This window comes from Exophiala aquamarina (assembly GCF_000709125.1).
Source record: "Exophiala aquamarina CBS 119918 chromosome Unknown aczIA-supercont1.2, whole genome shotgun sequence".
NCBI classification, from domain to species: Eukaryota; Fungi; Ascomycota; class Eurotiomycetes; order Chaetothyriales; family Herpotrichiellaceae; genus Exophiala; species Exophiala aquamarina.
Window position 1 is genome coordinate 384,758 of NW_013550586.1, and position 26,190 is coordinate 410,947.

The 26,190-nt window shown below is 51.0% G+C and overlaps 8 protein-coding genes across 8 annotated transcripts; 4 read left to right on the forward strand and 4 right to left on the reverse strand.

The window, feature by feature from the left end:
• Positions 1–94: 94 nt before the first annotated feature.
• On the forward strand, positions 95–340 carry A1O9_01991 (uncharacterized protein; the record flags this gene model as incomplete). The annotated part of the gene is made up of 1 exon (XM_013407566.1): positions 95–340. One exon carries the CDS (start codon positions 95–97, stop codon positions 338–340), a length of 246 nt encoding a protein of 81 aa, XP_013263020.1.
• Positions 341–719: 379 nt separating this feature from the next.
• On the forward strand, positions 720–1,022 carry A1O9_01992 (uncharacterized protein; the record flags this gene model as incomplete). The annotated part of the gene is made up of 1 exon (XM_013407567.1): positions 720–1,022. One exon carries the CDS (start codon positions 720–722, stop codon positions 1,020–1,022), a length of 303 nt encoding a protein of 100 aa, XP_013263021.1.
• Positions 1,023–1,688: 666 nt separating this feature from the next.
• A1O9_01993 (uncharacterized protein) lies at positions 1,689–2,813 on the forward strand (the record flags this gene model as incomplete). Its single annotated transcript, XM_013407568.1, has 1 exon — positions 1,689–2,813. The coding sequence occupies one exon, from the start codon at positions 1,689–1,691 to the stop codon at positions 2,811–2,813; it is 1,125 nt and encodes a 374-aa protein (XP_013263022.1).
• Positions 2,814–5,109: 2,296 nt separating this feature from the next.
• A1O9_01994 (uncharacterized protein) lies at positions 5,110–7,494 on the reverse strand (the record flags this gene model as incomplete). The annotated part of the gene is made up of 1 exon (XM_013407569.1): positions 5,110–7,494. One exon carries the CDS (start codon positions 7,492–7,494, stop codon positions 5,110–5,112), a length of 2,385 nt encoding a protein of 794 aa, XP_013263023.1.
• A 556-nt stretch (positions 7,495–8,050) lies between these two features.
• A1O9_01995 (26S protease regulatory subunit 6A) lies at positions 8,051–9,668 on the reverse strand (the record flags this gene model as incomplete). Its single annotated transcript, XM_013407570.1, has 5 exons — positions 8,051–8,069; positions 8,124–8,214; positions 8,273–8,821; positions 8,873–9,288; positions 9,349–9,668. The coding sequence occupies 5 exons, from the start codon at positions 9,666–9,668 to the stop codon at positions 8,051–8,053; spliced, it is 1,395 nt and encodes a 464-aa protein (XP_013263024.1).
• Positions 9,669–11,031: 1,363 nt separating this feature from the next.
• On the reverse strand, positions 11,032–12,441 carry A1O9_01996 (uncharacterized protein; the record flags this gene model as incomplete). Its single annotated transcript, XM_013407571.1, has 2 exons — positions 11,032–11,896; positions 11,948–12,441. The coding sequence occupies 2 exons, from the start codon at positions 12,439–12,441 to the stop codon at positions 11,032–11,034; spliced, it is 1,359 nt and encodes a 452-aa protein (XP_013263025.1).
• Positions 12,442–18,384: 5,943 nt separating this feature from the next.
• Positions 18,385–19,911, reverse strand: A1O9_01997 (uncharacterized protein; the record flags this gene model as incomplete). Its single annotated transcript, XM_013407572.1, has 2 exons — positions 18,385–18,832; positions 18,893–19,911. 2 exons carry the CDS (start codon positions 19,909–19,911, stop codon positions 18,385–18,387), a joined length of 1,467 nt encoding a protein of 488 aa, XP_013263026.1.
• A 2,960-nt stretch (positions 19,912–22,871) lies between these two features.
• Positions 22,872–25,568, forward strand: A1O9_01998 (AGC/AKT protein kinase; the record flags this gene model as incomplete). Its single annotated transcript, XM_013407573.1, has 2 exons — positions 22,872–24,121; positions 24,173–25,568. The coding sequence occupies 2 exons, from the start codon at positions 22,872–22,874 to the stop codon at positions 25,566–25,568; spliced, it is 2,646 nt and encodes an 881-aa protein (XP_013263027.1).
• Positions 25,569–26,190: the final 622 nt, after the last annotated feature.

Consider the following 26,190-nt stretch of genomic DNA (forward strand, 5'->3'; position numbering starts at 1 on the left):
GTATCAAAAGGAGCATCGCACACGATAATGATCCTCTGAAGTTTACCGAGTGACGTGCCCGTGCGACGCCGCAAAGTACATAACTTAATAAGCCATGGCAGAGGCAATTGCCGCCCTTGGCCTCCTTGCCAGCATTCTTCAGCTTGTGGACTTCAGTGCGAAGCTCGTAGATCGTGTCAATGATGTTGCGATCAACACAAGGGATGTTCCCGAAACGTTCCGGAACATCTCAATACAGTTGCCGCTTGCAATTGCAGCACTGCAGAGATTATCCGGCCGTATCGAAGGAAACGAACTCACTCACAGTGAAGAAAAGGCGCTGCAGGCACTTGTTGATTGATGCAGAGAGTTGATCCAAGAGATCGATGGAATTTTGTCCAAGACAGTACCTCCGGCGTTCTCTTCATCGCTCGAAAAGAGACTTCTTGCAAACGATTCCAGAGCGTCACCACGCAACTGCTAGAAAACGTTAGTCTGTTGGTTTTCTTCTAGACGACTCAAAATCAAGAGTGTGCGGCACAGCTGATTCGAGAATTGTCGACCACCACGCTATCCAATGTACCACAAGCCACCAATTTCCAACATGGATTGAATCTGGGTGGAGCGCCTCACCTCGCCGAGGGCTACTTCGTCGGGCGTGAGGTGGAGTTAGACCAACTAAGCAATATGCTCCAGCCCGAACCGAATCACGAAGACAGTCCGTCGTTGCAGTCACTGCTATGGGTGGCATGGGCAAGACCCAGCTTTGTATCGAGTACGCTATCACCTACCAGAGCCGATACTCATCCGTTTTCTGGCTAAATGCTCAAGATGAGCCCTCACTGCGAGCAGACCTTCTCAACATGGTGGACATTATTCTGCCGGACCAGGCAAGCATGATGACAACACGAACAGACGAGGAAGCCGCAATCCAAAAACTTCGTCGATGGTTTTCCCATCCAGAGAATCGGAGTTGGCTCCTGATCTTTGACAACTTGGACAACCCCCAAACTGTCAGGCGACAACGATCCTTCATCTGTTGACGTTCGAAACTATTTCCCGTTTCGTTCTCTACGCTCGATCTTGATAACCACACGGTCTCGTAACATCAGTTTTGCGAAACAGCTGCCATTGGAGAAGCTTACAACTCCGGAGCAGGGAGTGAAGGTCTTATCTGCACGAGCTGGACGCACATTCACCTCCGGCAAGCATAGCATTTCAAATTCTAAACCTCCGTGGAGTCCCAAAAATAGCGAGACCTTCAAGTAAGAAGTATGAACTAATAGCTGCCTGCTCTAGATAGCGTAGCTGTCAGGAACGGATAAGCGCCGCCAAGCGAGCGCCGAGATTCTAGTATATAAGAGCTGCTCACCGCATGCGGGTCTCAGGGGAACCTCATGCTTTGAGCTTGCTACGACAGACACGTCAAGGTATCACTTGTAATTGAGAGATAGATCCAACATTGAGACTATTTACACTACTCTACTAGTAGTCCTGCCTGTTAGCACGAGTGGTGCCTAATAGTAGCACTTGAGTTGGCGCAGAGGTTAGATGGACTGCCATTGGCGCTTGCCTCGGCGGCGTCTTTTCTTGAGCGTACTAGATTCACCGTGGAGGAGTATCTCGATGAGTATGAGAAGAATTGGGTTGGAGAAGACTCGGAGAATCTCTAAGAATATGGAGATCGCACCCTCTTCACAACATGGAATATGTCGGTCGAGAAGCTCAAAAGCCAGGATGCTTACGCGGCTGAGCTGTTACGAATATTGGCTTTCTTCGCCAATGAAAGCATATACTACGATCTCCTGTCAGCGGATGAAGAAGATCCTTGGCCAGGCTTGGGAAATATCATGCAAACCAAAGCAACATTTGAGCGTTCAATGGCCCGACTCAGAGATTACTCGCTGGTAGAAACGTCCCGTCGATGCTACCGCCTGCATCCTTGCGTCCATGATTGGACGCTCTCAAGCCTCAATCAACACGTCGAGGAATCTGATATTTGGCGCGCGATGACTTGCGTAGTAGCAGCAGGGAGAATAGCCTACGAAATATGGGAAACAGACGATGGCGACCCTCAGTCCCGGCTTGCTTCACACGCTATGCGGCTCATGCACCCGCGTTTATATGACGTTTTGGAAAATTCAGAGCTGGATGAGGAACGGTGTAATTTGCTGTGTGGCCTAGGCGGAGTCCTTGCACATGCCGGAATGGCCGAAGAAGCCACGCCGCTGCTGGGACGTTCTCTAGCATGGTCTCACCAACATCTCGGAGAAGAACATCATGTCTCTCTCAATACCAGCAATGTCGTTGGCCTTGCCCAGCAGGAGCTGCAAAACTTCTCCCAGGCAGAAAATCTAATGAAACAAGCAATTCATGGATTGCGCGAACTTTGGGCAAGTATGACCAAGCCACCCTGGACTCAGTCCATAACCTTGCATTGCTTTATTCGGAAAAGATTTGACGAAGCAGAGGATCTCTACCTCTGGTCTCTGAGAGGGTGTGAGGAGAGCTATGGACCACTGGATGTGAACACCTTCTGGGCAATGCTGGCGCTCGCCGAATTCTACGCGACCAAGGACGAGCCTGGTGAAGTCGAAAAATTCCTTCACCAGATACTGAAAGGGTTCGAGGCAGCTGCCGACAGCGATCATCCCATGTCTCGGGCCGCAGCGTCTCGTCTTGGTGCCATCTATGAGCAAAAGGGCAATCACCACTCTGCGGCAGCCATGTTTCAGCGCGTCTATGATAGTTGTGGGCGAGTGCATGGTCCCGAGCATTGGTCCACGCTCGAAGCACAGGAAAATTTGACCCAGCTTGAAGCCAAGTCTCGGTGAGAGACGACGTCCGGATCGCCTTCAACATTTTCGCTGCGGCACCTGGCGGCAGCGATATCGAAACCCCCAAGTCATCGGATGAAGCGGTCCAATGTTGAAATCTCCCTCGCATGACGCCGCTGGTGGGCAGACTTCCAGCAGGATTTAGCCAATTCGTCGAAACCAAGTCCCGCTATACTGGTATGATTCTAGAGCAGCGCTTGGCACATCCACCAATGAATTATCTGCTGCTCTTGCACGGTCATACATAGACTTTGTGGTATTTGGCGTTCGAAAAAGTCAGTCACAAGAGGAATTCGGTCCGGTCCGACACAGACAGGGCAAAGTGGTCAGCACCACGTTGTTTCGTCAACTTCCATGCCGAGATGTCAAAAGTCGTGGCTCATGAAGGGAGAGTAAAGAGAAAAAGGTCTTGCGTTGCGACAGTCCCCAGTATATACATATATCTGTCTTGGCTTCGGCCCCACGTACATCCCGGATGCTGACATTCATCGTGGCATTATTTATTGCTCGGGCCGTGGGAAGATAGCTGACAATTGTAAACAAATTGCAACTTGGAAATGCACTGTCAGGATCCCCGTCCATGGGTTCCCGTCTCGAGCTTCGACAAGACTAAACTAAGGATAAGGGCAAAGACATGAATGGATAACGCATGGCTCTTTTTGTTGCATTCACTAGCCCCCGTGCCGACTTTCATGAGATGCTGGTGAGATTTCTTGTTCAGTCAAAATGTACTCCAGCAAGAAGTAGCGGTCTTTGGTCCGGATCTCGGTGTTCATTCCACCCTCCTCAAATACTATGTTGAAATCGAACCTGGTCCTGTAACAGATAGACTGCTTGATACTGGATCTATCAAAGCCCAAACTGACTGTTAGGTGATGACATTCTTGCGTGGGCTCTGTCTTGGGAGGCTTTACGATAACAAGAGGTGCAATGAACCGGGGAGGATGTCGACAAGGAGGAATATAACTAACTTGGAGGCCTAGGAACCATATTCATGTAGCCATCTCTGCAGCGTGAATAGACAGGAGGGCGGAAGGATCCTTGACTTTACCGGCGAATGCAGCAGACCTGCTTCTTGGAGCAAAGGAGAGCGGCTGTTGCTTGACTGGCCGAAAACTCCGCAACGGGGAGATGGAGTAGTTGTTCCTGAAGAGCCAGGCAGTGATGCGCAACTGAGACAGTTGTTGAATGAATGCTTTTCTGCGATTGACATCCAAACAAGCAAGATCATCGTCCTCAAAGCGTACAAGCCTTTACTATAGCTCTCCTCTGCGCATGAAGGAGGAGGCTGCTGGAGTTACGACGCGCAGGAAATGCTTCTCGGGACATCTGCTGGCTCTCTTCCGAATTCTCTGCTTCCAACGCAATGGCTCCAAAACTATTACGCATTGAGCCATTCCGACCTTCACGATCGCGGCAATTTGCCCCATGAGGGCTCCTGACTGATGCCTAATCCAACTTGATTATTCCTAGTTAGTTTCTATACATGGACGATGGTGTTTCGTATCACTGAGACAGCTAGGACACTCAGGTGCAAGTTCAAGGTCTGCCTTTCTGAAACAACGTTGCTCTGAATCGAGGTGAAGAAGTTGTCAAGAGAGGCTACCTTGGCCCGTGCCAAAGGGGTTGGCTTCTTTTCTGGGCTCCGCGCCTCGATTTTACCCTCAATATCCCGGAGGGTAGTCGGGAATTTTGAGATGGCGCGGAAGAGAGCGTTAGAAGACTGGTCGATGCGTCGACTGGCTTGCGAATTGAGAAAGAATCTCTTGGATGTGGGAAAGAGTCGATTTGAGGGCCTCGCAATCATTAGCGATATGCCCGTCTTGCTACGATGCAGAGTTGTACGATACAATCGCCGAATACACCTTCACACACCCGCTCAGTGTTTGCCCAGCAAGTACAATCAAGCCAGTCACGCTGGCAATCTCACCCACAACAGACATGTCGAAACACGGGAGGGGTGACACATACAGGATGAGATGGCTGATATCTGGGCTTGAAAATGAACGTGGCGGAGGTGATCGAAGATGGCCAGGTGAGCTGGTGAGGCTGTGAAATCCTGGCGGGCGTGGCTTTTAATACATGACCCGCCACGAAAGTCACCGCAGGCAGACTGGGCAGACTTTACTTGCTGCATCTCTTCCGGGCTGATCAAAGCCACTGTCCTGGGATTCTTTCTCCCGGTACGAGGGGCAAAATTGGTGTGTATAAATATGTAAGCAGTCCATAAGACACTCTTTATGAGGTATCGACAATCAAGCATAGGACTTGAAAAACGGGCAGAATTTAGTTCTTATATTCCAAAGAAATCTTGAACAGTAATGGCTTCACCTTTTTCTCCTCTCGGCCTTGCAACATGCTTCCATCTCTCGGGATATCTTACTCTAGCTGAGGACCAGAAATCAAGGGGTAAAGAAAGTCTCGATGATGATTTTGATTTTGACTTCAAGTTCTTGGTAGACTTCAAACCTGCAGTGGATTTGGAGGATGAATTCAACACCTGTACAAATCTCGGCTGCTTCTCAAGAGCCGAATCGATTCCGGATGAGGAGTTCCACGAGCCATCACAATGAAAACCTCTTCCAATGGTAAGGTTTGTCGACATCTGATGTTCGCTGCTGCTTTCAGAGTGAACAAATTCAGGGCTCATGCGTATGTTGTCTGTGCTCGATTGCCGACTATTGTTTCTCATCTTGGCCTTTTGTTGGATACCCAGAAGCTCTGCCCAGCCCACTAGTCCGCCATTCTCATGATTGCCCCTCACGTCTGGTTGGAGGTAAAAGGCTGGGCGTTTGAAGCTTGTAGCGGATACTTTATTGTTTTGCAGGGAGGTGCATTGCGGCGGAGCTGACGCAGTTGACTTGAGATGAAGTGGATGTCGAGGTGGCACATATGGAGAGCTACCACGTAGTCGCATATTGGGAGGGATGTCTGCTTGATCTGCCAGCCATTGGTTCGCTGTTGCTGCTCCTACATCAGTCCTCCCTTGCGAATTCACAGGCTCCACTATTTCCCACGGATATTTGAGTGAATTGGGCGATGGCTGTGCCATTCGAGAAGTCTGGGTCGAAACTTGCTTCATTACGGCCTGACGGGCCATCCGGTGAGCTCGAATCCGTGCGATTTGAAGGGAATTTGAATATGGTTTCGCATGAAAGCTCTCTAAGCTGCTTCTATCTTCTGGCAGAAGGAAGTTGTTTTCAGGAGCAGGAAGACAAACAGACTGCAAGACTCCGTAAGGCGTAATGTCCCGTGGAGCTCGTAAAAGGGCGAGCCGTGGAAACCCATCATGCTGCACAGACAGCGCGAGGTGTGCATTTGCCGAGAGTCGACCACTAGGAGGGGGTTTGCCGGAGGTAGTGCCCGTGTATGGGTGCTGGTCAGGCTCTTGACCGTCTCGACAGAGGAAGTCCCAATGGAGAAACACTAGGGACGAAGATGCAAGTGTCGGTTGCAGGGTGACTCGCTCTTCTTCATGTGTGAACGATGGGGCGATGTCGTTCTGCAGAATCGTGAATTTCGTCAGATGACTTGAACTAGCTAGCAATTTTGATAACGTTGAGAGATGTCTAATATTCTGATGTAGCAGAGTGAGTTCTTTGATATGGAATGCAACAGGGCTCGCTGCCCATCTCGCCAGACCGTGTTCAGTTATTCCATTGCATTCCTCAAGCCGAAGACGTTGTATTGGAGGAACCGAAAGCAGTGTCTTATCGTGAAAGTCATCCGCGTCGAAAGTGGAGATGCACAAGCTTCGAAGTGATGGTAAAGAGTTCAGAACGTGAATGGAGAGCTCGTGTTCGATAACACCAAGCCTTGCTGGAGAACACAGCATGAGAGTTTCGAGATTCGCCCAGCGATCATGATAATGTGTGAACTGATAGACCTGATGCTCATCCAATAGTCCTGGAGGCAACTGGTTCTGGCTGCGTGCGCTAACATCATCATTTTCAGCAATAACCCAAACGTGCTGTCGAAGCTTAGTTCTTGTCGATAGGGAGTGCGTCAAGCGATCAAACGTGTGATTGTAGAATGGAATGAAGCCTGTCAAAGCTTCTAGGTTTGGACAAGACATAATCACAGACGCCAGTGTGCAGAGATAGCCATCGTACTCTGGGTTCGGATAATCATTGGAAAGGTACAGGGGAATATGTGGATCCGGCACGTGAACTGTTTTGACCAATGCTGCGAGCAGGTGCTTTGATCGTAGTGTGGACCGCAGACAAACGAGGCGTGCGGCTCGAGACAGTCTCCATTTCTGAAGCATCGACGAATCGTCATCACCAACAATCTCGATATTGGTATATAGATGCCGCTGGGCCTCAGAAAACCATGCCTTGCAAGTCATCTGCACCGAGGCTAGATCTCGCATATAGCATGTTGTACAGGAAGCAGAATTTGGACCCAGATGAATTGCTCTGAGCCGTTCTAAGACATGGTCGAGAACCCGGGCTGGCAATTTCTTCCAGCTGAGGATTGCTTCATACCGTGGAAAGGTTCGGTTGGCAGCATATCTGGTTGAAGTGGAGGATATTGGTAAGGATGTGCTTCGCGCGGCTGGTGTGCCGAAAGCGTTGTCATCAGTGACCCCGTTTGATATCAGGTCGGGCTGTGATTTGGTAGCCGCATAGTTGGATTCTCGATTTCCACTATGTGACAAGGCCGCTTTCCTAGTCATCATGGTGAGACATCGACAACAGCAACATTTCCATGCTCATTTACTGTTTCGCGTTGGAACGGGTTGGGTTGCAACAATTTTGCGGCTGCCGCATAACGCCATTTCAGGAGCCAAGATATGGATGGTCAGCGAGTGGAGAACGGTTCTTTTCCCATGCTTCACACAATGCGACCGGAATGGCAAAGAGAAAGTCAGGCATGTCTCATGAGAAGCAGAATCACGAGATGCGAAAGTTGGAAACGCATGGTGAAGAGTTGGAATTAGTGAACGGCAATCTGGCAGGAGTGTGGTCGCAAAGAGCCAATCAGGGGACAAGAGCAGCCAGCTGCCAATTGGCCGCGACGATCCTTTGGCAGGAGCGACAAAATATCCATAACCATCTCGCTACAGCACATTCACATTTCGATTATCACTCGCCAGGGCCAAGGAAGACCACAGTTGGCTTTCAAGATGGTGCTTTATGATATTTTTCGGGATCAATCTATCAAGGCCAGTTACACCACCATGCTATTAAGATACATGCAAGCATTACGGCCTGGCCGATGCTTTGGCAAAGTTAAGCGTAGAAGTTGACCCTGCGCGCATTGTCAGTATGGAGACGGGTATCGTCAAGAGAGCAGAAGGCTTACGTGTCTTTCTTCTTCGCTTGCACCTCGGCGATGGCGTCGACAAAGTGCTCATGAGTCACCTTCGAATGTCCTTTGCGGAGAGCAATCATGCCTTGGAATAACTTGTTAGCTGGTGTCAATGGCCTGAAAATAGGGGTGCGATTACGTACCGGCTTCAACGCACACTGCCTTGAGCATTGCGCCACCGAACTCGTCCGTACTTCGTGCAAGCTCGTTCCAATTGATATTTCCTTCGTCAATGGTCATTTTTCTGGAGTGGATTCGGAGAATCTGGGCCCGAGACTCTTCGTTGGGTAAAGGGAACTCGATCTTTCGATCCAATCGGCCTGAGCGTAGTAGGGCAGGATCCAAAACATCAACTCTGTTTGTAGCCGCCAAAACCTTGATTCTCTCGTCCGAGGCGAATCCATCTAGCTGATTGAGCAACTCCAACATGGTCCGCTGGACTTCTCTGTCACCACTCTTTTCCGAATCGAATCGCTTGGTACCGACGGCATCGAGTTCGTCAATGAAGATGATCGACGGGGCCTTCTCCTTAGCGAGGGCGAAGCAATCTCGGACGAGTTTAGCACCATCACCAATAAACATCTGTACAAGTTGAGGACCGGCGAGTTTGAGGAAAGTGGCATTCGTTTGAGCGGCGCAAGCACGGGCAAGTAGAGTCTTGCCAGTACCGGGAGGTCCGTACATCAGAGCACCTGAAAAGCAATATTAGAATCCGAAGTAAGGAATGATCATACCATACATACCCTTGGGTGCCTTGATACCAATCTTTTGGAAGCGTTCCGCCTCCTTCATAGGCCAGACAACAGCCTCAACAAGCTCTTCAATCTGCTTGTCGAGTCCACCAACGTCGGTGTACTTCTCTGTAGGCTTTTCATCGACCTCCATGGCCTTGACCCTAGAGTCGTATTCTGCAGGGAGGGTGTCCAACACGAGATATGAGTCTTTATTGACACCAATCAAATCGGCGGGCTTGAGTTTGTTGTGGTCGACAAGGCCGATCAGAGGAAGAAAGATGGTCTGCCGGGTGCTCGTCTTGATGACGGCAGATTTGCCCACCCGTGTGGCGTCGAGATCAATGTTGGCACCTTCTTCCGCCGCTTCGGCCTCGACATCAAGATCCAGAAGTTCGACAACATTGCCAACTAGATAGGGTAGTTGCCTGCAACCCGACAAGTTAGCGGCCATTCACCAAACTTGGGAGGATCAAGGTTTCGCTCACCGGTTGTTCTCGATCTTGTCCAGATTATCCTTGATCTTGTCTTTCATCGTGGTCTCCTCGTGCTTCAATCGTTGGAACTCGCTCTTGAGGATCTTCATTTCATTCTCAAGTAACCGCCGCCGATTGATGATGTCTCTGGTGCTGGACTGAAGGATTTCGGTGTCGATGTATTCTTCCTCTTCTTCCTTCTTGTCCTCTGCATCTTTCATTTCGGCATCTCTGGCATCGCTAGTGCTCTGAAGCTTCTTCTCATTGTTGTCGTCCTTCTTTTGCTCCTTCTCATCACGCTCGATATCATCGAGGTCTTCTAATGTTGACATGATTGGTAATGTACAGGGAGGTTGTGGTTGTTGCAGGGGATGGGATGTGTTTGGTTGAGGGCTGAAGCTGTTGTCAGATCGATGCAAAGGTCAAATTCGGTAATAGAACTCTGTTTATTATCAGGAGGTTGTTCGCATGCAATGATAATCAGTAGGAAGCAAATGGCACCGTGCAGATGGATAGACGAGTTGATGCCGCGAGGCGGCGAAACTGACCGCGCACCGGTCTTGGCACTTTCACCGCGCAACGCAAGGCAGCCTGGGTCACACGTTTTATCATCACCGAGTTCGCTCGGTCCTACTGTATTTTATATTGCTCAATAATCCCATCCATGGCAAGTCATTCGAGATCTGGTGAAACACCATTTACAGTCTCTCTATTGTTATTGCTTCAAGTTAAGGTCTTGTATTGTCTTTGCAAGGATCTTTTCAGTACTGGAAAAAGAAAGTATTGCTGAGTCTATGAGGGGTATAAGTAACCACAATCCCAGTTCTGTCAAGAAAGAATTCGTCCATGACCAATTCAACAGTTGATTGATCGATTTGTTACAAAAAGGATACATCAATCACATCCTGTTGTTCCAAGTATTTTCCTCTTTCGTTTTGCAAGCACCGACGTTTCTGATGCGCATCTGTTCGTCGCTCGTCTGTGCGTGAACATCGAGATACATAATTTCCTTCTCAGGGCATTTGCGTCTCTTTTTCTCTTGTACGTGTAGCCTGGGGCATTGGACTATCCACCACATGGTTCACACAGCTGATTACAAGGAATGACGAAACAGCAATCCACCAGCTACCTTCACTTGTCCTCGCCGCCGCGCCATGCAAGCACCCAAGCAATCCATACTCATCTCTTGCATCTCAGTGTATATATTTGGAGGAACAGTAAACTCCATAAAACAGGTGTAAGCAAACTCTTGCCGTAATGAAAGCTCTTTAAAACCGTGTTCAATTTGCACTCTCTTTGGAAACCTTCGTAACGCCGAACAATTAACCCCCCTGGAGGCGGATACTTTTTGGTAAACTTTTCCTCTGTGAGCGCTTTCCATACCGCCCTGCCCATCATGAATGTATACTGTAAGAAAGCCTTCTATCGTAAAGAAAGTTGCGCGCTGTGTAAATGCCGAAGAAAAGAAAGACAAGAAAGTGCATGTCGTGAGAAGTCGTAAAATGTGATCGCAATTAAAAAGCCCTCGATGCATTGAAGGATGATCGTGAAAGCCTGAGCTAAAAGCTCCTTCTCGCTTCGACCTAAACTCCAAGATTCATGTCGGTGAAAGTGGTAAAACACGGACTAGTGTCAGCAACCCATAGCTTTGGAGAGACTGGATCAACATGCTGAACGCTGTGCGAGGAGAATGATTTATCCCACCACTGTTTGCATGGGATAGGCAGCATGACCAAAATAGTAGTCTTGCTTGGCATGCAGGGAACAGTTGCAGTTGGGCCCATGAGTCATCCACGATGTTGGTGTGAGACTGTTGGGGTAGTTGTAGTTATGAGAGTACGCTGGAACTTGATGACGCTGCGCAGAGTAAGCAGAAGCATTGCTAGAATGGTAGGCCGGTCGGCCAAATGTTGAGCCTGTGGGCGTGTAGGACCATGCGGGAGTATAGTAGTCTGGGGTAGAAGGACCGCTGTGTGGTGCAGATGGTGGTGAGTATTCCGAGATGTAGGGTCGTACCCAACGGGTATCGTATTGGGAGCCTTGTTGGTACTGAGGGGGGATTGGCCCTTCAGGAGACATGAGGGGTTGATGGACGGAGTGGCTACGATGGATGTTGGTCTCAATAGGGGCCAACTTCTGCAGCTCCTTGACTTTGGCGAGCTGAGCCTTCTCTTCGTAGGTATGCCAATGCTCCACCCACAAAAAGAAACCTTCCTTGTCATCGTACATCATGCCGTGAATTTCCCACTTAAAGTCGGTGAGCCACTGTAACTCCATCATGTTGAGCTCGTGAACAGGGATGCTGCTGACCTCCGCCCAAGAACGGTTCTGGAATGTATTGTCGTCGAGGAATTTGCTTCCCAGAAGGAGTGAGGTCGTCAGCATTCGGTATACGGTGCCTGAAGATGAGGTCGACTGGCCACGTTCGATGACATGCTTCATCCGCGAGGAGAGATAGAACAGACCGAGCATGATGGTCGAGCTGGGGAGCCGAGTTGATGACAGGATTTGAGACACGTATTTGCGGAATTGTGGTGTTGGAACAGTTTCTGGTGTTACACTGAACGGAAATTAATGAGACGGTTTCCAGGTGTAGGGGTTATTGACTTACAGTTTCTGAGACATCTCAGCAACAAAGCTGGACATAAGATCCATATCATAATCCAAGTGCTGGGCCACACCTCCTGTCGGCTTTTCCTCCTTCTGCTTTTGTTGCTCGGCCTGCTGTGCCAATTGAGCGGAAAAGTCCATGGCCTCTGTGACACGAATGGGCGGCAGAATGGGAGCAACAACGGGAGCGTACTGATATTGAGCAGCTGCAGGATATGGTTGAGCGTACGGATAATCCTGAGAAGGATGGCCGTGTCCCAGTCTCGACACCTGCCCTGGTAAAGCGGGCTGGGCGCTGTAGGCTGGTGGTGCTTGATGGCTTCGCTCGCTGTAATCACGAGTCGAGAGGGATCGACGTGGATGATAAGTCTGGGTAGAGTAAAATCCATGATCCGACACGGCACTCATGGGAGTGAGGTACGGTTGATACTCTGGCGGTGTGGGTGGTAATCTTGAATGCTGGCCGTTGGGGCCCCAACTATGGTAAGAAGGCATGATGGAGGATGGATGATGGGCAAAGCAGACTGCACCACGCACTGAGGCTGTTAGAAACCACTGATGGCAAGGGTAGGATGGCATGTGCTTACCGTCTGCTTCGGCTTTTTGCGGCCACGCCAAAGGCGTGGAAGCCGGTGCTTTAGAGCTGGTGACGAAAACCGTTTCTTAGCAATATAGCATAGGTGTGATGGAGGTGTCGTAGCCAAACACGAGGTAAGTTACGATCTGACGAAGATGTTGGTCGGTTGTAGGCGTAGGTTCTGTTGTTTGAACGTGAGTCGACAAACGGGCGAAGTATACAGCGAAGAATTGTAGTGATAGCTTTGGGGGACAAGACTTAGTGAAAAGCTCGTCCAAAAGTGGTCAAGGTGGTCGTTATGCAATAACGATGGCGGTGTCTGGAGCAGTCTTTATCCTTGATGGCAGCCTGCAGACGTGATGGGGTTAGAAGAAGTGTCTCAGAGGTATAAGACCAGGAATGCTCAGCCAGGTTGCTGCGTGTCGGCTCTGGAGGTCGGATTTGAGGGAGGTCAAGCGGAAAGAAACATACCAGGTGGTGTCACGTCGGCGCGCACTAACTCTTTCCAAGGCAATAAAATAGGCTGTTGGAAAGGGTACGACGAGAGCGTGTTTGCTTGCTGGGAATGGGAGCAGGCAGAATTGTTTGTGATAGCAAGTCCCCAGTGGACGTTGGGAAACGTAAAGAAGAGGCGCTGAGCGGACAAGAAAGCTGGATGTCGATGGGGACACAGCCACTGGCAAGGCCGGAAACAAGCGCAGCAGCCCAGCACGAGAGGGCACGAGAGCTCTTTGCTGGCTTGTGACGCGCTGTGATGGCGTGGACAGATTCGTGTCCCTGCCAAAGGTGCAAATTGGCCACTACCGAGTACTAAGTGGTGGTGCCTGGGCGACGGATGGATTGAAATGTCATGCGAAGCAAGGCCAAATCGGTAGCCTGGCGACAATGGTGCGGTGGGAAATTGTGGCAATCAACGCTGACCGCAAGGAGTCGTCAGTTGGATGGTCGAGTGGACGAGTGGATTCGGGTCCGAAATTACCACTGGGGGGAGGCTGGGTTGGATAGTGCTCCTGGCGTGCCGAGAATAGCAACTCTGAACTGCACCAACAAAAGGCCGACCGTGAGGATATCAAGGACCTCGAGGATGATTTTGAAGGGAGAGATTATAGAGACGAGAGAGAGGGTGAGAGCGAGGTTGGAGGGTTGAGGTTGAGAAGATGGGGAGAGGGAGAGAAAGCTGGAAGACGCTGATAGGAAAAGTGTGAGAGTTTGAATGGGCAGGAATGCCAGTGGGCAGCGGGAGGGAGGGAGAGGGTCGAGGGTCTGAGTGGATGAGCGAGAGAGACGGACGCAGCCAGTGGAGGGAGGGCGGCGAGATGGTGACGGAGAGACCAGATCATGGGAAGGATAGGAGCAGCTGCGGAAGAGAATGGTAGCCGGAGGAGCCACAGCCAAAAGCCAAAGCCAAAGACAGCCAGGCTTAGAGATTTAGGCTTAGATGGGCTAGGGAGGAGGCGAAGGCGAAGGCGAAGAGCGAACGGTTGAGGGCCGAGGGTCGAGGGCAGCACGAACGATGATGGGACCAGACAGGCGCAGACAGGGACTGAAGGGACGAGAACGGGGATGGTGATGATGGAACACACGAGTCCCCCGTCCGCCGTAGCAGTAGCGCAGCCGACTAGAAACTAGTGAGAAGTAGAGAACCCATCCCATCATCCTCTAGCCCAATTGACTACGCCTAACCGGCCTACCGGCTGCAAGCCTGCACCCAAGAGGAGTCGGTGTATTTGGCCTGTTGGCGCTGAAGTTTGTGAGAGAGGGAAAAAAGGAAACGCAGGTGCCACTTGAGCCCCCCTCGGCCCAAGACAGGGTCCAGTTGGCTTGGGAGAGTGGCCCCCCGGGGCCCTGGCTGTTCTTTTAGAACAGAAAGGGTGTGAGCCACCCCTACGCCTCTCTTGGTAAGGAGTGTCCACTACACACCACTCACATTGCGACTTCTCGTATTACTCGATATTGCTCGTCCAAGAGAGGGTGTATCTGCCAGATTTTGGGAGGCGATGTTGATGATGCCGATGACGCCGATGGCGCCGATGGTGAGAGAATCTGTCAAGCATCACACCAGGCAGCAATTTGAGCTATTGAGGGATGACTGAGTACGAGCTACAGAGGGACTGCAACATCAACCAATTCCCTCTTCTCCTGACAAAGAACGCAGCAGTCGCCGGGATTCGGTAGGCTGCTTTCGAGGATAATCTTGGGTCGAGACATTTCTTCAAACCCATAGCCCATCATCACCCGTTCCATAAAAACCCTCATCACAGTTTTGCAAGCCGAGCCGGAAGCCCTGCTCCAGCTCTGCTCAGTCACGTCTAGTAGAAGGGCACATTGCAGTGTGCACAGTCCAGCATGGAGTATTTTTGGCCGCACGACTCATCATTTCAGGCCGCGATCAAGGTGTTATAGCCAATTATGCAACCACTTTGATGGTGATAAATCCACGCCCGACTGCCGCCTTGGCCCCATCCCTAAGGCGGCTAGCCTGTCAAGGGGACCACGCTTTAACTTGCAGTAGTTGCAACTGCCGCCAATTCAACGCTTTCCCAGTAGCAGTTAACTACTGCCGAGCACTACCGAGCACTACCGAGCACTACTCCGTACAGAGCACTAACCACGAGGTGCCTACAGCACAGTAGTAGTACACTACTGCTCCTGCTGCTCCTGCTTCATGCTACTCCGTACTCGTACCACTGCTACTGCTAGCAGTACTAACACTCCGAGTCCTATTGCTCCTCGCCTACTCATTCGAGAGCTCTGTACTACTAGCTGACTAACCACTACGGCATCACACTTCTTCCACCTGGCATGATGGTTCTCTCGCACCCTATTAATGATGCCGCTGATGCTACTGCTACTGCAGCTGCTGATGACGATGACGGTGATGCGACGATCTGCAATGCTCGTGTGGCTGTACACACTCCTCTGGGATCTACCTTGAATACTCCGTATACACAGCGGAAAGACGACATCTGACACCTCGTTTGGTGCACAGGTTTCAGGCCCAGTTCCTCAACAATGACATAGCGTCAGTTTCTCCCATGACTCCCATTACTTGCACCAAAATATGGACCAGAAGTGCCACAGATCTCTCCCCATGACATGGTCTCCATTCACCTGCGCCTGTAACCTCGATCGAGAACTCCATATTCTCTCATAGTGTCCCAAAACACCCTTTAAAACCGTCGATGATTCGATCCCGTACTCGGACTCCATACACGCCCTTCCCGCTTGCCACCAATTTTTCCCACTGCCCGCCCCCGCCACGCCCAGCAAGTGACGAATGCTCCGCACTCGCCCCTTCGATCCATCAAATCGAAATGCAAATGTCAGGTTTTCATCCACGAAACCACGAACCCACGAACCAACGAACCACTTTCCATCCAAGCAATTATGGCATCGTGACTTCAGAACCAAAGCCACTTCCATCACAAGACGATAGCTCCCTCAAGTCAGATAATCCTCATCATCTCCGACCCCGCTACCTGCCGCATGCCTAACTCCTGGTCATTGCCGACTAAATCGCTTTGACTGCATTATTCTTGATCTAGTGGGAGCACTCCGTAATTATGCTCAACCATAAACCCTCTTTAAGCAGACAACAAACGGGGCTATCTCCTTCTCTGCCGCACTTCGCCTGGAGTGGCCGCCCTCGTGTCCGAGACTGATTCACTTGCTTCCCTGTAACGTAATCGAATCCGTCTCGGTCCGATCTCTTCGTCAGACGTTCCTATCGTAGGTACATAGGTTCGTGGGAAGGATCTATCTTTTGAGAGTACCCCAAAAGAGAACCAACCCTGAGGACAGCCACGATCTTTCCAGGCAAGGCATATCAGCACAAACACGGCGGTTACCATTCGTCGAGAACGGGAAGGCCTTTGCGAGTCAGCAAACGTCGAACGACGCCTCCACAACACGCATTCCAAGGTAAAGTGCGCCTGGCGTCGGACCCGACGAGCTATCCGCCGTGCCTACTCTGGGACTCCGTACGGAGTACTACCGTGCTACTGTACAAACCAGAAGTTCCGCTATCGCCATCCGGCGTGGCCTGGCCTCATCGCATCGTATATGGAACCCTGCGGCTACTGCCTGGCTTGTAAGTGCTGACAGCCGGTGTGCCTGGGTTGCCCACTCTGTTCGTGCTCTGCCTGCATCTAAACAGGGAAACCAACCAGCTGAGCTGCACAGCTCCATTCGGGAAGAGCGAATCCTGCACAACTGACAGGACATGGAACACACACGGCCACTAGCTGCTCACGTGAACTGGAGTTTGACTTACGACTAGTCACGGGAGCATACTCTGGCAATGGTGACTATCTGATTTTGTTCTCCTATAGGACAGCGAGAACAAGCACTTGCCACCGAAGCTGCAGAGCCAATTCTTCGGTTCCTCTTGCAAGCTCATCTGATCCTCTGGTGCGGTGGCACAGAATAACATCAATACGTACGGAGTACCGAGTCCTGGGCACAACTTACACCGGACGAGAAAAAGGCCACACCGCTAGAACTCCAACCCCGCGTCTTCCCACTTTCCCCACTTTCCCTGCGTGTGGTCACGTTCTCCGCGAAGAAGTCTACACCGTATACTCCGTACTGAGCCCTTGGTGTGATTGTACATTGGTTGGTTCTCGATCTCCCTTCTTCTTCAACATGTGATGTACTCGGTACGATGGACTGAAACTCATTGATTATATTGGCTGCCTCGAGTCCACAAGGCCCAGCACAGTCCAGATCAAGTGCTTCGTGGAGCGGAGCGTGGTGGTGCACGAGATGTACCCGCCTCCTTCAAACCACAAACTCATGGACCTTAGTCCCTCGCACTATTACTGGTATCCCAGGCCATAGGAAGTCTTCCGTAGTGCATACACAGCATGACGCACAGAGCACCTCATAGTCGACTGGGCTGGACTGGACTGGACTGGCTGACTAGTCTGACATTTGTCTTGTCAGTCCCCTTCCCTGTCACCCCTACCTTCCCTCACACACCGAAAAATTTCAACCGGTCACGAAACGTGATTGAAAAAGGCGGGAACAATGGATCAGACATTGCAGACAGTAGAAGAAGCTGTGACTCGCTTGGTAGCCAATGAGCAAGTGGGGAAAGGGGAAAGGCAAAAGGAAAACCCCCCCCCCTTTATTCAAGCGGGCCAATCATGGCCTTTACCCATTCATGCAGACCGCGGACTTAGTGCGTGAGTGCGCCGAGGATCGGGTTCTTCCACGCGCACGTACGTTCTACATGCCCATGCACAGGGCACATTAATAATTGGACTGGGTTCGGTTGGGCACCTTGGCTTAGAGTTGTCTTTTGTGAACTTGTGATGGTGCAAGCCTTTCCTTCAAGTCTCTATCATCGGGTTCCGCCGGCTTCATACCAACCTCCGCCACAAGCCATCCCCACACCCACACATCTTGTGTCCCCGTCCTTGGGAACAAGAAGCTGGAGGATCCTGGAGAAGGGATGCCACTATTACAAAGTAGCCTAGTAGATCTCTCGACCGAAGCCGTCCTAGGATTGAACCGGGCAACACAAGTGTTCTGTTGAACCTCGGTCTCATCAAAACAAAAAACCATGGAGACGGAGAGATGGAGCTTCATATCCTTGCTCGCTCCACTGCTCGGTTCCGTGAAGGTGCATGGACCATATCGAGCGGTCTCCTGTAATGTGAACGCATTGGACAGCCGCTGAGAGCTCTGATTGCGTCGACCATTGCGAGGTCCGCTCTTGGAGTCGAAGAGGTGCCCTCTGCACGGTAGATCGAGATACAGGACGTCCGCGGAGTACAACCACGAGATTGCTGCAGGTATATCGTTGACCCTGGGAAACCCAAATGATATTGTTCCGTTGTATATTCTTTCGGCGCTGCTCATTTAGGGAACCACTCAGTTGAGGGAAGAACAACTGCTCGGAGCCCGTCGATACTTTCGTTCTGCCATTTGCCTCTCCAGCGGGCTTCGCGATCTCGGGCAGTGAGAAAGGCGCAGAGTGCTTCTTGAGGGAGCTCTTCCAGAATCTCCAAAGGAATCGATGTCAGCCCAGTGCTCTCCACATCGGAACCAGCGTTGCTGAACCATGATTCAGGGGGTGACTCCAGACAAAGGTCGTGAATTCGGAAATTGCGTGAATACACTGGATTCAGGCGAGGTAGTCGACCAACCTTGTCAACCGCTTGTGTTTCCGAGCTGTCGTCGACAGCTTCCCATCTCGCGTGGGTTGGTTGCGTGTTACCGGGCCATTGCATGGCATTCGTATGGATATCATAGATTCCATTCATCGTGTCTGCGCGTGCGGCTGCCAGCGATGAGTTGAAGCGACTGTGCACAAGTCATTAATTGTAATTCCCTCTAGTCTGTGTACTGGTGAGCGCTGCTTACCTCGCATCTCGAGCATGTTCGAGCATCCAGTTATCACTCGTGACAACAATCTTACGTCGCTTGGCCTCTTGTGCCTTTGCGTTGGGTATTGGTACATTAGGGATATTGGTATGATACACGGCACTTGCACCATGCCAGGCGACATACTGGTTGCGGTTGTAAGGCTCGCCCGGAAGTGGTAGGCGATCCTCTGGCACAGCCAACTCGCCCTCGACATCTCCTCGATCTCGTGCTTTTTGAGCCTCATAATCATCAACCACCTTTTTGCCGCCAATTATGATCTTGGCACCAAATTCGCGGAATACCGAGCGAGCTGTAACCACACCAATTGCCCGACCCTTGTATGAGTGAGGGATCAGGTCCCTTTCAATAAGGTCCCTTTTCTCATCATCATCGATAATGATTTTATAGAGGTTTTTGTGCTTCTGGAAGAAGAGATAGGAGTCGCGGAAACCAATGCAGCGCGCGGGCTCAGTGGACAGCATGTAAAGCCGGTCGTCTCTCCCCAGAATGGTAAATGTACGGACTCGATATTCTCTTCCGCCGAGAAGTTCGCCGTTCTTATCAACCTTGTCTTCACCCTCTTGGTCGTCAGGGAGCTCGACCTCATCGTTCACAATGTTCAGAGGATTGCCGTCGACATCCAGCGGAGCATGTGCCGCTCTGGAGGCACCACCCCTGTACTTTGCCCATCGTCCACCTCGATGGCCGCGAAATCCACCCCTGCGTTTGGGAGTGCTGACCTCAGAAGCGACATCATTATTATCGTCCTCTGAAAGTGGTATAGGGCGTTTCGGCGGTCGACCAAGCCTCCGTCTACCACCGCGTGGACCGACGGCCGTTTGTCTACCGGTGCGTCGAGGAGTTGCAGAGCGAGAAGGTTGTTCGGAGTCACGCGAAGGGGTCGGAACATCCTCGACATCATTCTGTTCATCATCATCATCCTCCTCTCCGTTCCGAACTTGGTCTTCGTCATCATCTTGAGGAGTAGGAGCGTCGACAGAGGCGGTATCCGGCATTTCTTCATCTTCATTGTCTGATATGTTTGGGATTGGGGTGCCTATAAAGGGTTAACGGAGGTTCGTTCTCCATGAGTTTCTGGCTGGTGAAGAATACGCATGGAAGCGGCAGCGGCTTGCGCTGCCAGGCGCGGGCGCCGAGCCATATTGTAGAAATATCAGTGAGTGTGGTGTTTGGATGTGAAGGCTTGTGATGTTCAGATCTTAGAGGGCAATCGCAACAAACCAGTTCTGGCTTAACGCGGTCGGCGACAAATCTACACGCGCATGTGTCCGCGATTGTAGCAACAGAGAGAGGTTGACAGGCTCACATCACGTGGGTTCCTCGACATCTTGGCAGGTACGTCTACGGTGCAGCAAAGGTGAATCACACGCCAGGATTTGCGACCTCTTCACCACGTGATAGTACTCTCATGCAGAACAGGAAGATTCCAGATATTTGCAGGTGTTCAGATTTCAAGAGTGAACCACCTGGGCCGATGTAAGGAGGCACCTTCGCAGGTTCGCCAGGTCGAGGTAAAAGGGCCAACGCGGCTTTGCGGTCATGGTGATCCTACAAGGTGACGCATGTGCGAATTTGGAAGCTGAACGGCTAGGATGGAGGTACTGTATGGCATCGAGCAATGATTACTCCGTAGATGGTCCTTTCAAGATCAAAGAGATCCACGAGGGCGATCGGAACTAAGCGACAGGCGAACTTGGTCTCAGCCTTGCTGCTATTCTAAGTGATTGACCCCTTCCACGTTACACGGTAGCAGGGATGTTCCTTCTAGGTTGGTTTCACCAAATGGAAATCATCTCAGCATCAGCCTCAGCTATACCACGAATAGAAAGATGCGGTCCAAGAATTGTCAGTTGGCTAGAGCAAGGAGCAAGAATCAATACTGGAAGTGGATCACGCCCTTGAATCAATGATACAAATGTTGTCAAGCGTGACAGTTGAGCGTGCGGAGTGCAGAGCTCCGGGCGGAACATTGTATTGCCGAAATCCAGTGTCGAACCGTCACGCGGCAAGGTGGCAGTGCAATAATAATAATAATAACACCAACGAACTTGCATGTGCTGCAGTTTGTGCACCAAGTGGGCAGAAAAGCCTGTGCTGCAGAGTGAGCTTTCCACATGCCTTGACTCCAAGTACTACTACCACGAGCACTGGGTAGTCGGTGCTCCGTCCCGATTATCTCGTATTTGCTTCCTGCTCAGTCAGCAATTCTTCTCTCCCATCAATTTCTCGCCCAGCCGGACAACTTGATCCAATCTACCTTTTCCTGTATTTCCCTGCCCCTCCATGGCCTGTCGTCGGACATACGCCATGATGACGTCGATGCCCGGAGTATCTCTTTGATGATTCACACACAGCTTGCTTTTCAGCACTTCTACTACAGAACCCAAAGAAACCTCACTCCAAGTCTGTTGGGATTGTTATCCCACCATTCATGTACCTGTAGCTGTCCCGTAGCCGAGTCGGGTCAATTCTTGACACTGGCACCTCTGTCGCCGTTGATCCGCCTGAGGCCAATTCGAGGCCTCGGTGATTTCACAATTGACTGGCTCTCGCGACGAGGGCTCCTTGTCTCTTGGGTTCTTGAAGCACTAATCTGCCCCGTAGGCTTTTTTGGCATATGCCCGCACTGATCCGCTTCATCCTTTGCCTATCAACGGAGTCGTCCACACGCTGCCTAAATCCAAAACCCAAACCTACCAATTCTCCCAGTTCCCACGAATTCCAGCCCGCAGTCTCAGTCTCAGTTCCAGTCGGTCCCCCGTCCAGGTCCTCAGTGGTACTCCGTAGTATTAGGTAGTAGGCCCTCAATACTCCGAGCTCGTTGTACTCGTAATCTATCTGTACTTGGTGCGGCGGTTGTTGCTTCTGCCCGCTTCTTGCACCTTATTTTTCGCCGCCTTCGCCATCAGATTCTGCTCGTACCACTTTTTTCCGCCTTCGATCCCTTCCCCCAATCCGGGCCTCACTATCGTAATAATCTAGCCTCCCTGCTAAGAGTCCTTGACTCAAGGCCCAAACGCCCAAGGGACACACGCCTTCGCCTTCGCCTCCCCATGTGTCCACGCTTGAGAACCTGAGCCCCCTCTCTAGAACAGTCCACAAATTCTCACTCGGGCCTCACCACGGCGTACGCTATTCTTTCATCATACTTATCTCTCGCCCTCAAGCTCGCTGTCGCTACCGATTACCTTGGGGACATTTCTCCTCTTCTTCCATTTTCAGTTTCCCATCCAAACCCTCTCCATCTCCCTCGACCATACTCCGTACTCCGTACTCACCCAATCTTCACCCAACCTTCACCTTACTCTTCAACCCCGAATCGGTCCCAGCCCCGAGAAACGCCTGTAATCCCTGCCAACCCAACTTCCGAGATTCTCCAACTTCTGCACCACCTTCGTCACTCGAAGCCCACACCCGGATATTTCAGGAGCTTCAACACTTCCACCTCTACCGAGTACCGCACACGGCACACATACGCGATATTGGTCGGGAACTGAATACGAGAAGAGATCTTGACCGTCGAAGAGGTTGAAGATTCTTCCGCCATCATGGCGCAGACTGGTGTCAACCCTCATGCAGCTGCAGACTTGCTAAGACAAGCCATGGCACAGAAGTAGGTTCCACCTTCCCCGTTCCATCCAACAGAGCGTCATCTTGGAGGACCTTGTCAGAGACGGATGTGGGCGTCACGGGAGATGAGCCCAACGCACCAGCCTCGGCCGTCTAAAGGCAGTGCGGTTCTATCACTTGAACCTACGGAGTACTAGTCAGAACTCAACGTGAAAGGTCTCGCAGTCTGGCATGGAACGCCCAAGTCCAACCTAGGTGCCAGCGTTAAGCTGCAACGACCTAAAGACGACCATGTTTCGCCTTCCTGCCCCTCCAGCTAATCGTTCGCCAAAACGACCTCTGTTTGCATAGTGCCACCACCTTTTGCGGTTCATTGCTAACTTGGATGAGCAGCAGTGCGAGGCATGAAGGTCGAGAGGACCTCCATGATCACATCGGCTCCAACTCCCCCACGCCCTCGGGTGTCGAAACCCCCCGACCAGACCTTCACGACAAACGCCTCCCAGGAATAATGAGCTACTTTGGCCAGGTGGGTAGAGATCCTTCTCAAAATACACCGTCACGGTCATCTCAAGTTGCTGCATACCCTGAAGTCAGCCAGAAACATGCCCCTTCTTCTGTTCAGCCCGAGCCCGTGAAAGAGGAAGAGAACGAGAAAAAGCGTGTATCGTCTGCTTCCATAGGCTCGATGGTGATGGTCGAGCGGGAGCAGGCAACCGTGTCTACACCACCACCTGAAGAGCCTCCTGGCCAACATGGGCCTTTGGAGGGTACGGGTACGCATGAAACAGATGCTTCTCGGTTGCCGCCTACACCTATCTCATCTGCCGCATCAGTCGTGCATCGAGATGGTGAAGTGGCCGAGAATGGAGCTTCCCTGGTGGACGGTGGCATAACCTCCATTACGCAGGCTTTGAGGAACTTTGTACTTCCCAAATCCGCGTTTGGAAAGAAAGAACGTCGCCACCAGTCTTTGCCTGTTTCAAGCGTCACAAAAAGCACTGCGACCGCAGCGCACATATCCAACCCCACTTCGTCTACACACTCCTCGCGACCGCATTCCCCTCAATCTTCATCTCCAAGTTCTGCTAAGCTACCATCATCTCAAACTATCCCAGAGACTCATGAGCTAACTTCGAGCGTGGCCATTGTGCCGCGTGATAAGAGTACCCCTCCTCACACACCACGAGCGTTATCGCAAGAGGACCGCAGAGATCAAACTCGCTCGCCCCTCTCGAGCACGAGCACCGCCCCGGGTGACACAGGTACCGAGTCAGAAAAAGAAACTCAGAAACAGACCAGTCCTACTCTTCCTTCCGTCTCCTCCCCACGAGGCAAGTTGTCAATTAAAATCGCCGAGGGACGAAACTTGAAGCCTTCATTTGACCCCTATGTTGTGGTGCAATTTGAGTGGAACGAGTATGTCTCTAAGGGGCCGAGGCAGGACAAGATGGAAGTCGACAGTGATGCCAAAGGACCAGTAGCGTCCTTGCAGTCGATTCCCATCCGCAGAACCGACAGTGACATGGGCAAACCCATGGCGATCCCCATGCGAAGCCGTCAAAGTAGCACCAATGGAGAGGAGCGTCCCCTGGATAAGGTGACGGATCCTCAATGGGATCGTGAGGCCAATTTGTAAGCTCACGTTGTTCTCATTGGACTTTTGCTGGACTAATTCATCTGCAGCGATGTTGTAAGCCAACAATCGGAGCTCGATGTGACAGTGTATGACCGCCACTCCGACTCGTTCTTGGGCCACGTCCGGCTTTGTCTGCTTTTGAATGAACAACAACCAACCCTGGAAGGGTTCTTCAGACTCGAACCCCGCGGACCACAGGACCAAGACATTACAGGCGAAATTCATATCCGCATGCATTTTTCAAAAGTTGATAAACGACATTTTGGGCCGAATGATTTCCAGATCTTAAAATTGATTGGCAAAGGTACTTTTGGCCAAGTGTACCAAGTGCGGAAAAAGGACACGCAACGAATCTATGCAATGAAAGTTCTATCGAAGAAGGTAATCATCCAGAAGAAAGAAATCCAGCATACAATTGGAGAAAGGAATATTTTGGTCAGGACAGCTACAACCGAATCGCCGTTCATTGTGGCGTTGAAATTCTCGTTCCAGACTCCTACCGATCTTTACCTGGTCACGGACTTCATGTCCGGAGGAGAACTATTTTGGCATCTCCAGAAAGAAGGACGCTTTAAGGAAGATCGTGCCAAGTTTTACATTGCTGAGCTAATCCTTGCGCTGAAACATTTGCATGACCATGACATTGTTTACCGAGACCTCAAACCAGAAAACATCCTATTGGATGCCAATGGACATATTGCTCTGTGCGACTTTGGTCTGTCCAAGGCCAATTTAACACAAGATGACACCACCAACACGTTCTGTGGAACAACCGAGTACCTGGCACCCGAGGTTCTGCTGGACGAACAGGGCTACACCAAGATGGTGGATTTCTGGTCTCTTGGTGTACTTGTATTTGAAATGTGTTGTGGATGGAGTCCATTCTATGCCGAGGATACACAACAGATGTACAAAAACATCGCCTTTGGGAAGGTGCGATTCCCCAGAGATGCGCTGAGCACCGAAGGAAGAAATTTCGTCAAGGGCCTGCTCAATCGCAATCCCAAACATCGCTTGGGAGCGACCCGGGATGCACAAGAATTGATTGAGCATCCCTTCTTCGCTGACGTCGACTGGGATGCTCTTGGCAAGAAGAACCTTGTCCCGCCTTTCAAACCCAAGTTGAGTTCAGTTTCCGACACGTCAAACTTCGACCCGGAATTTACCAATGCGCTCAACACATCGTCCTCTTTGAATGCTCGAGCTGCTGCTTTGGCGGCAGGAGCAGCACCGGCGTCGACACCATTGTCACCAACCATGCAAAACGCTTTTCAGGGATTCACATTCGTCGATGAAAGCACCATGGAAGAACAGTTTGGCGGCTCGCGAGTTGCCGAAGATGAGAGAGTCGACGAAACACATCTATCCCGTTCCAAGACCCATGAGCACCGGATGAGTGGGGTGCAAAGGACGGGTGACGACGGGTTTTTCTTCGAGGAATGATCAACGACTTTGGTTAACGCGTCTGTATTCTTGCAAGTCTCAAAACATCGCATCATGCTTAGCTATGTTGCATTGCCGCATGCTCATATCCCCTGCCCCCATGCTTCTTGTATCAAAGGAGCTAAAATACGTTCTAATTCCACATGTCCATACTCGTCCCCCTTCCCCTTGCGCCCCTTTTATGGCGGAGTTGGAGAAAACCCCCGGAAAAGCAAAAGTGTGATGAAATTTCCCTCTCGCAATGGCAGAATCTAGGATGGCAGCGTCATTTTAATCATGAAAACCGTGTTTCAGGAGTGGAGCAGGCAGCGAGGGAGACGCCCGCGTCGACTATTATCATCGATGCAGACACCAAGGAATGGCTCCCGGTGGACAGCAGAGCAAAGGAAATGGAAACGAGACTGGAGAAGAGGAGGACAGTCCCCAGCACCTACCTACCTCAATTATGTCCTTGAAATTTGGGTTCTCACTTTCTTAGTTAGTACCTATGCGATAGGACAAGATGAATCTGTTATGAAAAGAAAAACAGGCTGCATGTTTTGATCTGTTGTATTCTGTGTCCTGTGTTCTTTTGCGGCTGATTGAGTTGATCGTAGTTCTTCAGCAAGTCAAAGTTGACCGA